The sequence below is a fragment of the Myotis daubentonii genome, chromosome 3 (genome assembly GCF_963259705.1).
Source record: "Myotis daubentonii chromosome 3, mMyoDau2.1, whole genome shotgun sequence".
Taxonomy (NCBI): Eukaryota; Metazoa; Chordata; class Mammalia; order Chiroptera; family Vespertilionidae; genus Myotis; species Myotis daubentonii.
The window spans coordinates 204,080,880-204,097,618 of NC_081842.1; the positions used below are offsets into that span (position 1 = coordinate 204,080,880).

Genomic DNA, 16,739 nt, shown 5'->3' on the forward strand with positions numbered 1-16,739 from the left:
GGGACCAGCTGACTCAGAGCAGGCTGGGACTTACCGAGCAAGCTTCCTGCCAGGTGAAAGGAGAGCTCTAACTCTTGGTGCGGTACCCAGGATTGCTTTGCATAAATCTTCAAAATGCACTCTCCATACCCCAAACAAAAACTTAAGCTCTTTTGCCTTAATAAGGACAGGCTCTCCCTCCCCCTTTTTTTTCTTTCCCCCAAAACACTTTCCATTTCAAATTGTAAAATTCTGGTATATTCTGTTTATATAGAATTTTCAGGCAAAATAGACAAATCTTTCACAAAACAATTTCTGCAGTGTGATAAACTTCACATATGAAAACTCAGCTGGAAAAGTGGTCTGATTATGTCATGTTTGACTTTATTATGGAGCTCATGGGAAGCATCTATATATTTGAGTAGGGGGGATATATAAGCTTTGTGTTTTAGAAAGATCATTCAGGCAAGAATAGAGATTGAAAGCTGGAAGCTCAGCCACAAGGGATGTGAAGAGTCTAAGACCCCTGCACAAGGTAGTTATAATAGCTGATACTGATTTCAGAAAGAACCAGCTAAATCCTGCTCAGGGCAGAGTTTTCCTGCAGAATAATATGTGTTCATGTCTGTTTCACTAGGAAAGAAAAATGGTGATCAGAGGAGTGTTTCATCATATATAGAAAGTCAGACCAACAGAGAGTCTAAGAAAGATGCGACCCAGCTAGACCATCTGACCCAGGGCTTGGGCGATGATTTCATGGCACCCCCTTTAGCCTCTTCAACCCCTACAGACATCCAGGAAGCTGGACTTTCTCCTCAGTCCCTCCAGGCTTCTGGCCACCACAGACTGGGAACCCCATTCTTGACTGTGCTGTCTTCGTTCCAGCCTGAGACTAACTTAGTCTGTGGTGGAGAGAATCAAGACTCACTGGCTTGTTCCTTCACCCAGGACGTGGAGAGTTCTTGCTTGCTGGACCAAAAGGAGGGAGAGAAGGATTCTTCCTGGAAAAGGGAATGGCTTCATGGATCTAAGAAAAAGAACCGCCAGGGTATGGAGAGACGCAGTAAACCACCTGGGGGCAAGGGCCTACAGCCCTGGGACAAGCCTAAATTGGAAAAGAGGTCTGCCAAAGAAAACAGGCAGGCCCCTGTCCTCTTTCAAACTTACAGGGAGTCCTGGAGTGGAGAAAACACAGAGGCAGTGAAACAAAGGTCTTGTCCTGTTCCTGTGGTCTCCTGGGACAGTGAGAAGGATGACAGGGACTCCTGGAGTCAGCTTTTCACTGAGGATTCTCAGGGCCAGCGGGTCATTGCTCACAACTCCAGAGTTCCTTTCCGAGAGGTAACCAACAGTTGGAATCAGGGTTTAGGGCAGTTTCCTAGCAGCCCTGGGGCTCAGTGCCAGGATAGGCTCACTCAGTTAAACCTGCAGCCTGATTTGCTCTTTACCCAGGACTCTGAAGGTAACCAAGTTATCAGACACCAAGTCTAAATATCTTTGAGGGTTTGGTTTTAAAAATACTTGGGGAGGTACGGAATGAAGCTATTGTTGTTGAACATTTTGTGTAAATAAAGCCGGTGGTGATACTTGTTGAGACAGTATGGTTGGCATCATGCCTTTCCCTGAAGAACAGGTGGCTAGTAAATTCCTTGTATGAATTCAGTGAGCACTGAGGAGGCAAGGGAGGTATTCATCTCTCCACTAAAGGACCTATTACTCAAGCAACTCTTTGCTCTTTCAGATGCCTAACTGGGACATTGCTGCTGCTTCTTTTTTTTAAAATATATATTTTATTGATTTTTTTACAGAGAGGAAGAGAGAGGGATAGAGAGTTAGAAACATCAATGAGAGAGACACATCGATCAGCTGCTTCCTGCACACCTCCTACTGGAGATGTGCCCACAACCAAGGTACATGCACTTGACCGGAATTGAACCTGGGACCTTTCAGTCTGCAGGCCAACGCTCTATCCATTGAGCCAAACCGCTTAGGGCTGGGACATTGCTTCTTAGAGATGTGTATACTTTTAATCTCTGGTTGTAATCATACTTACTCAACCTAAGCTTGGGACCACTAATTCCTAACACTTTTGAGTGGTAAACAAGAGCAGGGGGATAGAGAGATAGGTAGAAGGTAGAATTGTAGCAGTATTATTTGTTATTTTATTCTTGTGGTGACTTTACAGCATTTTAAAGCTATAGTCTCCGTTTAAATATCTCTTCCTTAAAATTCCTGAGCTATATAGCAATCTAGATGTGACTGTAACACTCCTCTATTACAAAGTGGGTGAGAACTCCCTTTGTAAAACTGAGTCCAAATAAATGACTGTTTACCAAGCGGCTCTTGTAATTAAAACATTACCAGTTTTATTTTTGAAAAAGCAACCTTTTAAAAAAATATTATTTTTATTGATCTCAGAGAGGAAGGGAGAGATAGAAACATCAATGATGAGAGAGAATCATTGATTGGCTGCCTCCTACACACCCCCTACTGGGGATTGAGCCCGAAATATCAGCATGTGCCCTTGGCCGGAATTGAACCTGGGACCCTTCAGTCCGCAGGCTGAAGCTCTATCCACTGAGCCAAACCAGTTAGGGCGAAAAGCAACTTTTTAATATCAGATGCTGTCACTGCAGTAGGTCCGATCTGAACAGGAGTCTAATTTGACCTTTGTTCTATCCAAGACTTTATCCATCAGGTAGCAGTTTTCTGTGATGCAGGTGTAGTACCTAAGAGGTTCCTGGGGGGCAAGCTTGCAAGTTATAAGATGGAACCACTTTTAAGAGCTTAGGACAAAATCTCTCCATTTTTTTTTTTTTTTTTAAATAAAAAGCAGGACTTTAAAAGGAAAAGGGGTACGTCAGGAGCCTATTATGAAAGTTCATATACTACAAAATTAACAGGAATCCTATACCCATTGGGTACATCAGGTGATTGTAACTCAGAGATGGACACAGCAAATGCATTATCTTGCCAAATCCTTTAATGTCAGGTAGTACTTCAACCCAAACACACACGGGATACATACTGCAGAGAAAGGGACCTGAGGGCATCTGAGTCATGCATGGTGTGGATACAAACCTTGGCCCAATGCAAAGAAGCAGTCAAGGGCCTCAAAGAAAGATGGTATTCTCTTTCCCCTCCCCATTTCTGTTTCCTACTGGGCTTGAACTAAAGTCCATGGAAGAGCAGGAGTTCAGTCAGTGGGGCCTTGGAGGGTATATTTGGTTGTACAGTATTACAAAATATATTTAAGAAAAAAACAGCCCAGGCCTCCCAGAAGCAGCCCAAATGTCAGCTGGTCCAGAGGTCCGACCTCTACATCTAGGTGTTGTTAGACATGGGAAGAGGGTGATTGCTGGGCATTGGTGTTGGTTTGTGATGGTGCAGCATAAGATTTTTCCTGCCCTGTGAACATGTACATAAACACTGATAGCTCTCTCTGCTTCAAGAAAGCTGCTAAGAGTAAGTGACAGCTGGGCACAAAGTGTCCGGTAAGACCAGTTATAGGGTCTTATGCAGTGAAGTAAGTCATTCAGGACCTATTTTCACACAGGGGCAAGGAAAAACCAGAAACTTCTAGCTCAGCCTTTAGACCAAAACATTCCAATCTATACATTTACCTGTAACAAGTCTCTCAGCTCACAACAGGCCTTAGCTTCTGCTAAGGTTTGAAGATGGGAAACATATAATCCAGCTCTTTCAGTCCAAGCTCTAGCTTTCGGCAAGACTGTTGCAGAAAACTTCTGATGGAGAGACAGAAACATCTGCGGTGAGGAAGGCAGCTACTGAAGGAATTCCAGGAGCAGGAGACTGAGTGTGCAAAGCTGAGTGCTGTCAGTTTCCTTTTCTACTGAAATCTTCTTCCTTCAGAGCAAACTTCCTTCTTAGGACCTCAGAGATAAGGACAGCAGGGTCCTCCTCCTTCAGTAAACTCCGGTTCCTAGAGACATAATAATAGCTTAATTATTAATAATTTAATAATTTGAGTACTTGCTCTGTCTTGGGCAGTGTTCCATGTCTTTGAATATGATCTCATTTAATTCTCAACAATCTTACGAGGTTAGGTGCTATTACAATCTCTTTTACAAATGAGGAAACTGAAGCACAGAAAGGTTATACAATTTCCCCAAAGCTACTAAGTCAGCCAGTGGTGAATCCAGAGTCCAAAAGCAAGCTAGCTGATTGTAAATCTCATTTCTTAACTAGAATGCTTTACTATTTCCTGAGATGGCTATAAAATATGGACAAAGGACCATCAACTAGTTAGAATTGGCTGTGATGGCCAAGCTTCTGCTCCCACCTTTGGTGCTATATTTTCTTAGTAACATTTCCCCAGATCAGCAGATGAAGTGACATATCTCTTGTCCATTTTGACTTTTATTAGTTCCAGGAAAATGGTGTTCAAAAAGTTTCCTACTATTCTGTCTCCCCATCAAGGGGTCTGTGAGCTTTTTAAAATGAGATCTAGAATTTATAGTAAAATGTTCACATAAGGGACCTGTGGGAACAAAACCCACTCCAAATTGGCATAGGTTCAAATTACCTGACACATCATAAAAGTATGTCCTAGATATCTGGAAAATAGTTGCTTGAAATCCCAACGGACTTATATCCATATACATACATCCTCATGAAGTTTTGCTAGATATAAGGGTCAAGATTGATTATTAAACCTTGAAAGCAAAAACAAGAGTAATTGCCCTCAGTCTGTCACATTTCTGCCCCTTTGTTAGTGGGGCTACTTGCCCACTTTGTCATTAACCCATCTCCTCCAATGAACAAGGGACAAAAGATCCCAGGACACAAGTGGGAAGAGGGGCTTGGATCTAATATGGGGCAAGAAGCAAGTAAAAAAGTTTGGGAGTCAATGACCAGAAGAGAAGGACTCAGGGCAGCTCCATAGCAGCAGCTGAGTTTGGGAATGCAGGAGACCGAAGAACTGTGGGTATGACCAAGACCAACCTGGCTAGGGCCAGAGAAGGAAGGTGAAAGTGACTTCCCTAAAGGATCCACTACCAGGAAACAATGAGGGAGTCACAGCCTTGTCTGGTTTTCAGACAGAAATGGCCAGACACACAAAGGGGTCCTTGCACAAGGTGAGTAACCTTCCCTTCAACAGGAACTTGGGAGAGAGCCCTCTTCTCTCACAGAGCTTTTAATCTACATGAACAAATACAGCTGCACATCCTGGCCTTCGAAGTCTGGATGTCAAACTTAACTGTTTTAAAGCCCAGAAAGCTGCAAATAAGCTCCTTCGGTGTGTCCCATGCAGGTGCTCAGACCCCACTGAACACTGCAAGGTGGTCACCCCTCCAATATGAGCATTCTGATGGGCAGCCAGGTTTAGAAACGTCTCAAAAAATTCTTGTTCTCAAGTCTCTGAAATTGCAGGGTCAGTTTGCATAACACCACTATTTCAAAGCAGAAACTCCCAACCTGATGAAATTCTTCCACCAAAAAAGTCTACCAATTTGAGATACTAAAGTAATTATTAGGCAACCCAACTCTGAAGGGTGGGACATGGGGACACTTATTAGCAGTATGGTAATGGTAAAGTCCCTGGGACAGAAGTGGGATTAGATGAACCCTGTAAAATTCCACTAGTCTAACATTTGGTTGGATTAGATCACCCCAACATTAATGTAAAGTGTTACTCCTCAAACTGGGGCCCCAGGGATTAGCAGGCAGGTGGCAAGGTTTGTGAATGAAGTTAACACATGGCAACTACTGAGGACTTGCTATGTAAGTACCCTTTATTAGCTCATTGGCTAATACAGGTAGCTAAAATAGTAAACAGATCACCAGAGCTCATTATCAAATACTTACAGATCTTGACTCTGTTTCATCCGGTGAAAGTCCTTCAGGATCCCCATCATATCTGCAAAGCTGCTGGCCTTGGACAGAGAGACACAGTCATCCTCTTCAGATGAGCTGCAGGTAGCTTTGTGTTCTGGTTTGCAACATTCAGGGCTGGCAGAACAAAGCAGGGGGACTGATGGAAGCTCGGGGACCTCTACCTCGGTCTCCTCAGTGATGTCACTAATGACAAAGGAAGTTGTAGAGTGGAATGAGGATCCAAAACAAGGTAAGGGAGAAGAGACATTTGAACTTCCTGGAGATAAGAAATCTGGCGTTAATGAAGCCGAAGCTGAAAGAGAAAACAATAGGCATGGATGGACATTGGGGCTAGAGTACAGCAGTAATATCTTCTGCTCATAAGCACTGCCTACCATTCCTTCATTTCCTGGGCTGATATCCCAGAAGAGCCCAGGGTGGTTTCTGTAAGCCAGAGGAAGGTTCCTCCACTATGCTTCCCTCTCAGGATTTCAAGATGTAGAAGCAGGGCTCCTCCATGTTCCAGGAGAGCACAGCACCTCCCCCCCTCACCCCATAAAGATCTTGGCTCCTAAAAGCTCCCATTCCGCCTTGAGCTCTGGAGTAACAGCCTGTTTAGACTGAAACAACGACAGGACCAAGGCCTGAATTTCTTTCTCTAACTGGGCTAGTGCTTTGACTACCCTCTTTAAATGCTGTCTGTGGCTGGATGAAACATTCTGTAGCAATAGAATGGTGACCCTCCTCCTAGTTCCCCAAAGTTTAACGAATTTCCTCAATTTTTAAGAAACACTCGTTTTTCATAAACTACTTTAGCTTGTCTCTTAGCTGCCAATAAATGCAATTCCTCTATAAAAAACAACAAACGATTTAAAAAAGAACACTAATTTTCATGTTCTACCACCTGGTAAGCTTTAGGAACTGACTGAGCTCAACTAGGAGGGGGGGAAAAAAAGGAATATGGGGATGAATAAACCCTGAGCTGCTTGGGAGAGACACCTATTGGTATTTTCATGCCACCAGTAAAGGCAGACTCCCATCCTTTTCCATTGTTCTGTCTAAGCTGCAGACAGAAAGTGGAGGGGTGGAGAGGTGGTCTCTGGTAGACAGGACAAGGGAAGAGAAGACAGGTGCTCAAAGGGGATGCTTATTTCTTATATGGAAAAGGAAAGCTGCTGAGGGCTCATGGAAGACATGATCTTAGAGACACTTGGCAGAGGGTGTTGGTTTTGTGGCCACAGGAGAGAACCTGCTTGGGGTCACAGGCTAAGTGAAGATCTTGTTCCTGACCAAGTCAAGCTCAAAATAACTGACAAAAACCATCCAAGAAGTACTATAGACTAACCAGGCCTCAGAGCAACCGAGTCCTGGGTCCAAGTCCACCTGAACCAGGGACCCTCATTTTCTTTACCACTATCCTGTCCAAGAGCCAGGGGAAAAGGAACAGCCTGCTATATTCTGGCCCTGACTCAGAGCCTCCCACCTGTATCCGCTGCCACTATCTTAGCAATCTGGCTGCGCAGGTGGCTCAGCTCATCCTGCAGCTCTGTGGTACGGCTCAGGGCCGGCAGGGCTGGCTTCTTCAAGGCCAGGAGCCTCTCCTCGGACCCACGCAGGTTGGGCACTGAGGCATTGCGCTGCATGACAATCAGAGGGCTGGGCTTCCAAGTGTGCCTCAGGGGGCGTGTATCACTCCTGGACCAGGGAAAGATGGGTATATCAGAGTCAGCTGGCCACGAGCCCCTTCTAAAATTCCTTCACCCACCCCAGTGGTTCTCAACCTTCCTAATGCCGCGACCCTTTAATAAAGTTCCTCATGTGGTGACCCCCAACCATAAAATTATTTTCGTTGCTACTTCATAACTAATTTTGCTACTGTTATGAATCGAATGTAAATATCTGGTATGCAGGATGTATTTTCATTGTTACAAACTGAACATAATTAAAGCATAGTGATTAATCACAAAAACAATATGTAATTATATATGTGTTTTCCGATGGTCTTAGGCGACCCCTGTGAAAGGGTCGCAACCCACAAGTTAAGAACCGCTGACCCACCCTTACAAGATTAACAGCCAGGTTCTGCTTCCATTCTGAGCCCAGAGATCTTATTCCTATTGCCCTCAGCCTCTCACAAGCCCTACCCCTGCTGCCTGCCTCACCAGGGAAGGAGCTCCCCATTCCCCAACAGTCTGGCCGTTGCCTCGCCTACCTGACCCGGGCGTATGTCTCCTCTTCATCTGCAGCAATCCAGGCGATATCAGCCAGAGTAGGGACTGGGGGCACATCCCTCAGACACAGATCAGAGACATTGGGCAGGGTCTATAGGGAAGCAAAATTCACCAAAAGACACATTATGATGAGATAATCAATCTGGGCAAAATACATAGGAGGGCACCTAGTTCAGCACTGGGGTGTCAGAAAGGCTTCTTGGACCTCATCCATGCCTACTGTTTTCTCTTTCAGAGGGTTCCAGGTTGGAAACAGCTTGAATAAGCAGCCAAAAGCGAGTTTGTGGGATTACAAATAGTTTTGCATGGCTAAAACAGAGGATGGGGTTGAGGAGGTTGTAAGAGGTTGGACAAATTAGGAACTTTGATTCTAAGATCAATAGTAAGCCACTGGAAGTTTTAAGTAAGGATTCGATTTTAGGCTTTAAAAGATTACTCTGCTGCTGTGTGGAACTCGGATGCAAGGGTGAACAGACCAGTTATGAGGCTGTTGTATCCAAGCAAAACAGGTGGCCTAGAGGAGGGATGGGCTCTGTTTTAATAAAGTTTTACTTGAAAAACAGTCTCACCAATTTCTGTGTGTGTGTGTGTTTAAGAATATGTTTTTGATTTTAGAGAGGAAGGGAGAGAAAGAGAAGCACTGATGAGAAACATTGATTGGCTACCTCCTGCATGCCTCCTACTGGGAATTGAGCCTGCAACCTGGGCATGTGCCCTGACCTGGGATCCAACCAGCGACCTCTTGGTGGTTGGGATGATGCTCAACCAACTGAGCACACCAGTCAGGACTCCCTGATTTATGTATTGTCTGTGATGGCTTTTAAGTTGTAACTGCAAAAGTGAGTAGTTGTAACACTGTTATAGCCCACAGCCTAAATGTTTATAATCTTGTCTTTTACAGGAAAGGGGGTCTTCAGTGGAACAGGCCAGTTACCTTTTAACAGAAAGGGCTATTGCCTACCAGTGTCTTGCCCTCTGGTTGTGAGAATACAGGTACAAGGATATCAATAATCTCATTATTATTGATATCAACAGGAAGTTTTAACAGGAAGTTTCCTCTGGCTAGCTCTTGACCACACCTTTGTAGCTAATTGGGATTTACACTGTTATAGCAACACTGTTTTATTTATTTTTTAAGATTTAAAAAAAATATTTTTTTATTGATTTTAGAGAGGAAGAGAGAGACAGCAACATCAACGATGAGAGGGAATCATCTCCTTGGCTGTCTCCTACACCCCGCCACTGGGGACCAAGCCCGCAACCCAGGCATGTGCCCTTGACTGGAATCAAACCTGGGACCCTTGAGTCCACAAGCCAACATCCACTGAGCCAAACAGGCTAGGGTGTGACATTGTTTTAAGCCAAATTGGTAATTTGAACATTTAGACTTGAATAAAAAGACACAATTATATAAAAGGAATATAGTAGGATTCCTTAAAATAACCCCTCAACCCAAATGAACAACCGGGGAACTGAGTCTGAGTGACACTTGTTAAAATTAAATGAAAAAATTAGTATTCAATCATGTTGAGTGTGAAAACAAAAAACAAAGAAACATACATCTAGAAAAAGAACTATACCAAAACAATAGTTACTGTCATGACTATGTTATTAGAGGTAATTTATTTTCCTTTCTCCTTTTTCTTCTTAATCCTCACCCTAGGATATGTTTATTGATTTGAGAGAGAGAGAGATCTGTTGCCTCTTGTACGTGCCCCAACCCGGGATTGAACTTGCAAACTTTTTGGCATACTAGTTGATACTCCAACCGAGCCACCCTGTCTGGGCTCTTTTCTCTTTATTTTCCATAACTTAATGTTTTCATGTGGGTAAATTTTAAAAAAAATAAAGATTTCCTTAAATAATATTTTAGAGTAATTTACAACAGAAATTCAGGGGTAATTTCTCAAAAAGCCACCTATACATAAGTTAAATTCAGCTATTCCTGCTACCAATTGTTTGGTAGGTGGATCAGGAATTGATGGCTCTCACTTTTAGATAGGGATCCTGGGTCTCACAGGAGTGAAGTGATCTTCCACTGACTCAGGAGCTGCTGCTAAGGTGGGCCATTTAGGGAAGCTTTCCTTGATTAGAGCAGCGCTCTACTACTGTCAGTTAAATGAGAACATAAAGCAGTGGGCACAATGCCTTAGCATACAGCATGTGTTCAGCAAAGGTTAGCTGGTATTACTGATACAAGCACACCTTGCTTTATTGAGCCTCACAGATACTGCATTTTTACAATTGAGGGAAAGACCATGAGTAAAAAAGATTACATACAACTTGCTTTATTGTGGTGATCTGGAAGCAAACCTGAAAATACCTCTGAGGTATGCTTGTACTAGTTAACATACTCCCCCTACCTTGTGGAAACCTGTGCCCTTGATTAGCTCTGTCAGGCAACATTTGGCCAAAGGACTGGGGAGATTATAACCAAGTGTTGGAGCATCCTCCACCAAGTCCCCCGTACTCCCTAGCTGTGCTCCCCTTGTTTCTGATACTTGAGGCAGTTAGGGCCACATCCCGCTCGTGCCCTTTAGGCAATTCTGGATAATCTGGGCTATGGGATGGTCCCCCTCCATCCGTAACACACTCCTAACCCCATTCCTGACTCTAATACCAATCCTGACACTACTTCTGACTCCAGATCCAGCTCCTACACAGACTTCACAGGTCAACATCTAATATATAAATTCATCTCCTTCATTTCTGTAACCACTGGGCCCATGTATCCCATATGTCTTTTCAGGCTTATATTTCTGCCTTTTCTGTGTAGGCAGAAAGTTGAAGTTATTCTTTTGTGGCCCAGCTCCCCAGATACACCTTAAGCAAGTAGCCTGAAGCTGGTGCTTAACCATTAGTTCTTAGAGGGAGGCAGCTGGGACTAATAAATGCTACTTGGTTTTCCATTGCAGAAGGGGGTTTCAGCGACACTGGCCAGGCAAGAATCTCTACTGCAGAGTGGGTGCTAGAGGGAGGCCCATAGACCCAGAGGTAAGACTGAAGTAGCCTAGTAAAGGAGAGGCCAGACTTGCCCAGAAAGAAGAGGATGGGCCTCAGTGAAACTAGAAATAGATGGCTAAGCGGCCAAGTCTCAGGGCTAGTAAAGAAAAGCAGAGTTCAACGCAGTCACAACACAGTACTCAGTGTCCCACGTGGGGATCTGCCAGGGTGGTAGGCAAACACCTCAGAGCACAGACCTGGCTAGTGTGGCGATGTGGTTCAGCCAGGGCCTTTGGCCTGTTCTGAGAAACGACTGCTAGAGTCTGATGAAATCTGAGCCACTTAACAGAGTGATCAAACATATAAGATTATGAATTTATGAGCAAATTGGGAACCTGACTGTTGTGGCCAAAGATTTGTGTGCAATCAGGAAGGCACAATGATCAGGCTCCATTAATAAACATATACAAAATGAAAACAACAACAAAAAAACCCAGGAGACTGGGGCACAGAGCAGCACCATCCTTCCACACTCTCTAAGCCTCTAGTCTCCCGGCCCTTCCAGTGCACTCACCTCAAAGGACGCCCGGGGACATGGCTTCAGGGGCAGGTTGGTCCCAATTCTTCTCACTACGCTGCGAGCAGCCCCATGCGGTTTATTTTGCCAGATCGGGATGGTCTAGAGCAGAGAGGGACAGTCACAACCTCAGAGATGAGTTCAAGCATCGTTCCCGTCTTCTCCTCCACTCCCCTTTACCAGGGAGCCTGGACTCCTCAATCCCAGGGAGAGGGCACCCTGTGGGCAGAAGTCAAGTCTCAACTGTAAGTGAGGGCAGGATTCCCCGTTGTTAGCCTTCACCTTGGCAAGCCACCTAAGGGATACCTGCTGCTGCCAAGGCACAGTCCCTGTTGGGAGGGTCCAGTAAAGGCCTGAGGAATTAGCTGGGTGTAGGTCATCCAGGCTTCCCTCCTTTCCTCTGTACAGAAAGGCAGAGATACATGGACCCTTTAACTGCCCCCAGGTCACAGCGGGTTCTGCCAAGTGGGGGAGTGGGTGGGAGGGTGGCCTCCTTTCAGCTCCAGGCCTCCAGGGGAAGCAATCACCTGGGGAGTCTCCACCTCCCGACAGGCCCCCTGCTCCGCCTTCCCCACACACCACAGCCCCGGGCTGCTCCTTACCGCATCGGCTTCCATTCCCGACATTTCAACCGGCTCCTGCACTTGAAGGACAGGGCAGCTTGGGGAGGCGTGATTCCTTCATATCAGGCCATCTTGCGGAACACGAGTTCCCTTCCTGTGAAACAACCCTCAGTGGGGACGTGGTGGCCCCCACACAAGCCCCACAGAACCCGCAGAGCAATGACTAACACCAGGCTTCTCTTACATTTCATGGGGGAGAAAACCAGCTCAAGAGGCTGCCCTCGCCCCCTAATGGCTCTTCCAAATCCAGACCCTTCAAGGTTCTGTTTAGACTTGTTGCATGAGCTTGAACAACCCTGGAAGCCCTCCTGGGCCCTTGGTTTCCTGAGGCAAAACTTCTAAAGATGAAATAGAACCCTTTGGTAGTTAAAAAGTTCATGGGAAAGGCAAACTGTAGGTACCACCCAAGCCCCACACTCCTTGTTGAAGATGAGATGCAAAAGCCCAGCATGTGTCACCCCCCTAGCACTGCGGGGCCCCGCAGGGAGAGAGGTAAAATAGACAACAGAATGAACAGCATGCTCTAGCCCCGTAGTCGGCAAACCGCGGCTCGCGAGCCACATGCGGCTCTTTGGCCCCTTCGGTGTGGCTCTTCCACAAAATACCGACTTCTGCGCATGGTCCACGAAGTTTCAATCGCACTGTACATGCAGGCCCGCACGTGGTATTTTGTGGAAGAGCCACACTCAAGGGGCCAAAGAGCCACAGGTGGCTTGCGAGCCGTGGTTTGCTGGCCACGGCTCTAGCCTATCAGTCTACTAGGCTACAGGGAAAAGAGCCAAATTCTTTATCCTGGCTCAGCCGTCATAGGCAAGTCATTTAACCTTTCCAAATGTTGGTTTCTCCACCTTTAAAAAGGGGCCAAGAACAGGTGTCACTCTAGGCTACTGAGGATGCATCAGTGAACTAGGGAATTTTAAAGGGCTTAAATGAACCATTAAAATGTGACAGATGGGTGGGTCGCTCCTGCCTGGATTCTTCACAGCTGCCCTTGTGTGGTGAGCAGAGGCAATCAGTGAGCTCTCATTCCCTGGTTCATCAAACACTAATGATGTCCACCTTGTGTTGGACACTGGAGGGGCTATGGAGGAGTCAGACAGCCACTCTCTCAAGGAACCACAATCTAGGAGAGAGACAGCACGTGGACACGTAGTTCTGGCAGTGGGTGATGATCAGTCGCTGCGTGAGAAAGGCACAGAGGCCGGTGGCCAGTGAACTTAGTCCTGACCTCAAGGTCCCCTGTGAGCTTGGAGGGGGAAGAAGGTAAAACCAGCAACAGCAGCACAGGCCCAGGACAGGAAGGTGAGGTCCGAGAGGAGCGCAGTAGGATCAGGTAAAGGTGCACTGGGTCACTCACGAGGGCCAGGACCGGCCAGGTGAGAGTAACGGGGGTCAGGGGGAGGCTCTGAACGGGAGGGACTGGACCCCACGCAGCTCTTCTGGAAACCTCCCTCGTGAGTCTCTCCTTCTCCCTGGAAGGAGTTACCCCTCACTTTATGGAGAAAGAAAGCTGGGAAGAAGGAATTATCCTTCACGCGGGGAAAGGACGCCAGAGACGAAGGAGCTTGTCTAAGGCCACTCTGCCAGGAGAAGCCACCTCGGTCTGGTCCCAGCCCTGCTGCCCTGCTGGGGCTCACCTTCCAGGCGCAGCTCGAGCCTTTTGTGCCAGGCTGTGCGGACGGCAGTGCTGACAGGGCACACGCCTGCTTCCCTGCTCCTCTCCGGACCTACCCTCCGGAGACTCGGGGGGCCTAAGTGTGCACCACAGCCAGAGACGCTCCTGGACACGCCGCTAGTCACATCGGTCCTTCACCTAAAACCCCGACAGACTTAGACTCCTGCAGGCCTCCCAGCCCAGCAGACCAGCACCACAGCCCAGGCCTCCCACCTGGCCCCGCACACGCCCCGCCTGGCGCTCGCCCTCCGGCCACCCTGCCTCCTTTCGGCCCCTGACGCCACCTGAGCCGTGTCCACGCCATCCCCTTGCCAAAGCTCTTCTCCATGATTCCTCCGAGCTCAGCTCCAGCATCACTGCCCTTTACTGCTCCCCCCGGCACCCTGTTTCCTCCCTAATGAACTGTGACGGCCACCTGTCCCGCGGGCAGGCCGTCCCCGGCACCGCACACACGTAAGCATTCGTCCGATTAAGAAATGAATGAACGAGAGCACCGACCTGGCCTGCACACCCGCCCCCACCGTCACCGGGTCGCCGGCTCCCGGAACCCTGCCCCCGTCCACCGGCAACGCGGGCTGGTTCTTACCGCCTCTGCACCCCGCAGCCCCTCTCGAGGCCGGGGTCGTGTCTACACTACACACTGTCTCCCGGGAGCCGGGCCGGGCCCGGTCTCATCACTCCTGGGTCCCGGGCGCCCCACGGGGGCCGCCGCGCTCGGCGGAACTTTGCTGGGCGGACAGCGGCGCCGGGGGCCGCCGGGGGACCTTGCCCGGCCACGCCTCCCCTCCCCGCCACGGCCGACCCGACAGGGCCAAGGTCGGCCAAGTTCCCGCGGCCCGCCCGGCGGTCCCGGACCCACAGGCCGGGCCAGGCCCAGAAGGAGCGAGGAGGCAGCGGCGGCCCGGCCCGCAAGGACCGCGGTCGAAGCGAGAAGCCTCCGGGGTCGCTCGGCCACCGAAGCTGGGGACGCGGACGAGCCGCTACCCCGTGGGGACTCCGTTTCCCCCTCGCCAAATGCGGCCGACAACACCGGCTCCCGCGAGAACCGGCGCGGGAGCAGCAGCTGCGAAGCCCGCACGGCGCCCGCACTAGGCCGCGCTCCCTCCTCCCGGGCTGCACTCGGACCTGGTCTCTCACCTAAGACTCCGGCTCCCGGACTCCCTCACCTCACAGCCCCTCCTACCACGGCCGGCCGCCCGGCCTCCACGGCGCTCACTTCCGCTGCCCGCCCCCGGAAGCGGTCCTCCGCACCTGCGCACCGAGCCGTAACCCCCCCCGCCCGGAAAGCGGCCCCGCGGGAGGCGGGGCTAGCGCGGCTCCTGCGTGGGCGGGGCGGAGGGCGGCCGCACGTGCGGACCCTAGGGAAGGACACGCCCCCGAGGCCACGCCCCCTGTCGGAGCCCGAGGTGTCCGAGGCCTGATTGGTCGCCAAGCCTTCAGGTCTCCGTCTCCTGTCGGCTCTTAGTGGCGGTCCGGCCTCGGGAATCCGAGGTCTGTCGCTGCTGGGCCCCCAGTTCGGTGGCGTCTACTGTCCTCACCCCGGCAGCAAATCGAGAGCCTCGGCGTTCCAGGCAGACCTTTGCCTTGCACATCGCCCTGGTCCCCTTCACAGCTCATACTTCCCCCAAGACCCCTACAGCCTTCTCTCTGCAAGAATGGGCTTCTCCGACTCCTGCCCTCCAGCGCTTTGTAGCTTTCTCCTGTTTTAGCCTTTATGTATTTTACACACACACACACACACACACACTCAAGCTATTTTCAGGGACTTGGTTATCACATGGGCAGGGTAGATCCCAGAGGCACTGGGAAAGAGAACCACCCCCATTCCCACATTCCTTCCATGCCCACTCACCGGGATTCTGATCTCCATGGCATCCAGGCCTGGGTCACATGCCCTCCTCTGACCTCAACACGTGGCTGTGCCTGACACCAGGTTGCAGTTTTTGGGTCTCAAATCCCTTGAAAGGGCCAGTCGTCTCGGGGCCTGACCACGCTGCTGGCGGCCTCGGGCACAGACTCCCCAGCCCACGGCGGGAGCCCGGCTCAGGCTGCCACCTGCCCACCGCCCCCGGACCGGACCCACGCGGCAGCAGCAGCGGCGGGGCGGGGCGCGTGCCCTCGCCCGAGGAGATGGAGGAGGAGGCGATCCCTGACGCCCCCGGGAACGAGACGGAGGATGTGGACTTCCTGCCTGGGCTGGAACTGGTCGATCTACTGGACCCCCAGCAACCGGACTGGCCCCTGGAGCCCGGGCTCAGCTCGCCCTGGGGGGGGCTAGGACTGCACCCTCCATCTTGCCCTGGGTCCTCCATTTTTGGGGCGGCCGCACGGAAGCCCAGGCCCCTGCTGGCCACGCCCAGGATTTCTTTAAACTAACCAATGACAATCAAGGGACGTGCGCGCCATAGAGATGACCCAACTCGCGCCTGGCCAATCAGTGGGGCCCACAGTCCCCTCTCCTGCCCTCACTCCACCCCCCTTTAAAACCCCCTGTCCCATCAGGCCTCTCTCTCTCTTGGCCACTGGAGCTTACCGTTGCATCGGTGAGTGTGGCAGGGGAGCCAAACCCGGGTTTGAAATAGATGACTCTTTGCTTTTGCATCGGACTGACTGGCTCCCTGGGGGTCTTGGGAACTTTGAAATCTGGGCACAACACCCTCACGTCCCAGCTGCCAGGCACAGGCCAGTCACACACGGCCTCCGGTAAGGAGTCCACACTTGCTTTAATGTTCTGCTGTTGCCCTCTTGAAATGTATGGTTGTTTTTTTAAAACAAGCATTTTCATTTTGCACTGGATCCTGCAAATTATGTGAGGTGGCCTTGGCCAGAGACCTCAGAGGTTGTCCCTGAGCCCTTACCATATTTCAAATGAT

At 49.5% G+C, this 16,739-nt stretch overlaps 2 protein-coding genes across 5 annotated transcripts in view; one reads left to right on the top strand and one right to left on the bottom strand.

Moving 5' to 3' along the window:
* The window catches only part of AUNIP (aurora kinase A and ninein interacting protein), a 19,355-nt gene extending 15,600 nt beyond the window's left edge, over positions 1-3,755 (top strand). Inside the window, 3 exon segments of the mRNA XM_059690757.1 lie at positions 617-1,441; positions 3,686-3,697; positions 3,700-3,755. Of these exon segments, the coding sequence (XP_059546740.1) occupies positions 617-1,441; positions 3,686-3,697; positions 3,700-3,755 (893 nt within the window).
* Positions 2,945-15,107, bottom strand: MTFR1L (mitochondrial fission regulator 1 like). 4 transcript variants are annotated; one of them, XM_059690755.1, is made up of 7 exons: positions 15,004-15,107; positions 12,171-12,285; positions 11,566-11,670; positions 8,030-8,139; positions 7,301-7,512; positions 5,809-6,130; positions 2,945-3,922 (listed from the first exon to the last, which is right to left on the bottom strand). In XM_059690755.1, the coding sequence occupies exons 2-7, from the start codon at positions 12,192-12,194 to the stop codon at positions 3,817-3,819; spliced, it is 879 nt and encodes a 292-aa protein (XP_059546738.1). In that variant the 5' UTR covers positions 12,195-12,285; positions 15,004-15,107; the 3' UTR covers positions 2,945-3,816. The 4 variants fall into 4 exon arrangements, with proteins under 4 accessions (XP_059546738.1, XP_059546736.1, XP_059546735.1 ...); XM_059690753.1 differs by lacking the exon at positions 15,004-15,107 and adding an exon at positions 13,829-14,997; XM_059690752.1 differs by lacking the exon at positions 15,004-15,107 and adding an exon at positions 12,376-12,797.
* Between the last annotated feature and the right edge of the window lie 1,632 nt (positions 15,108-16,739).

What these genes read in the sequence shown, in the direction of transcription:
- MTFR1L (XM_059690755.1), bottom strand. Translation starts at nt 12,194, where the DNA reads ATGTCGGGAATGGAAGCCGATGCG. An exon ending in GTCCCCGGGCGTCCTTTGAG is followed by an intron (nt 8,140 to 11,565) that starts GTGAGTGCACTG and finishes GCTTCCCTATAG; the next exon opens with ACCCTGCCCAATGTCTCTGA. An exon ending in GAGACATACGCCCGGGTCAG is followed by an intron (nt 7,513 to 8,029) that starts GTAGGCGAGGCA and finishes TCCCTGGTCCAG; the next exon opens with GAGTGATACACGCCCCCTGA.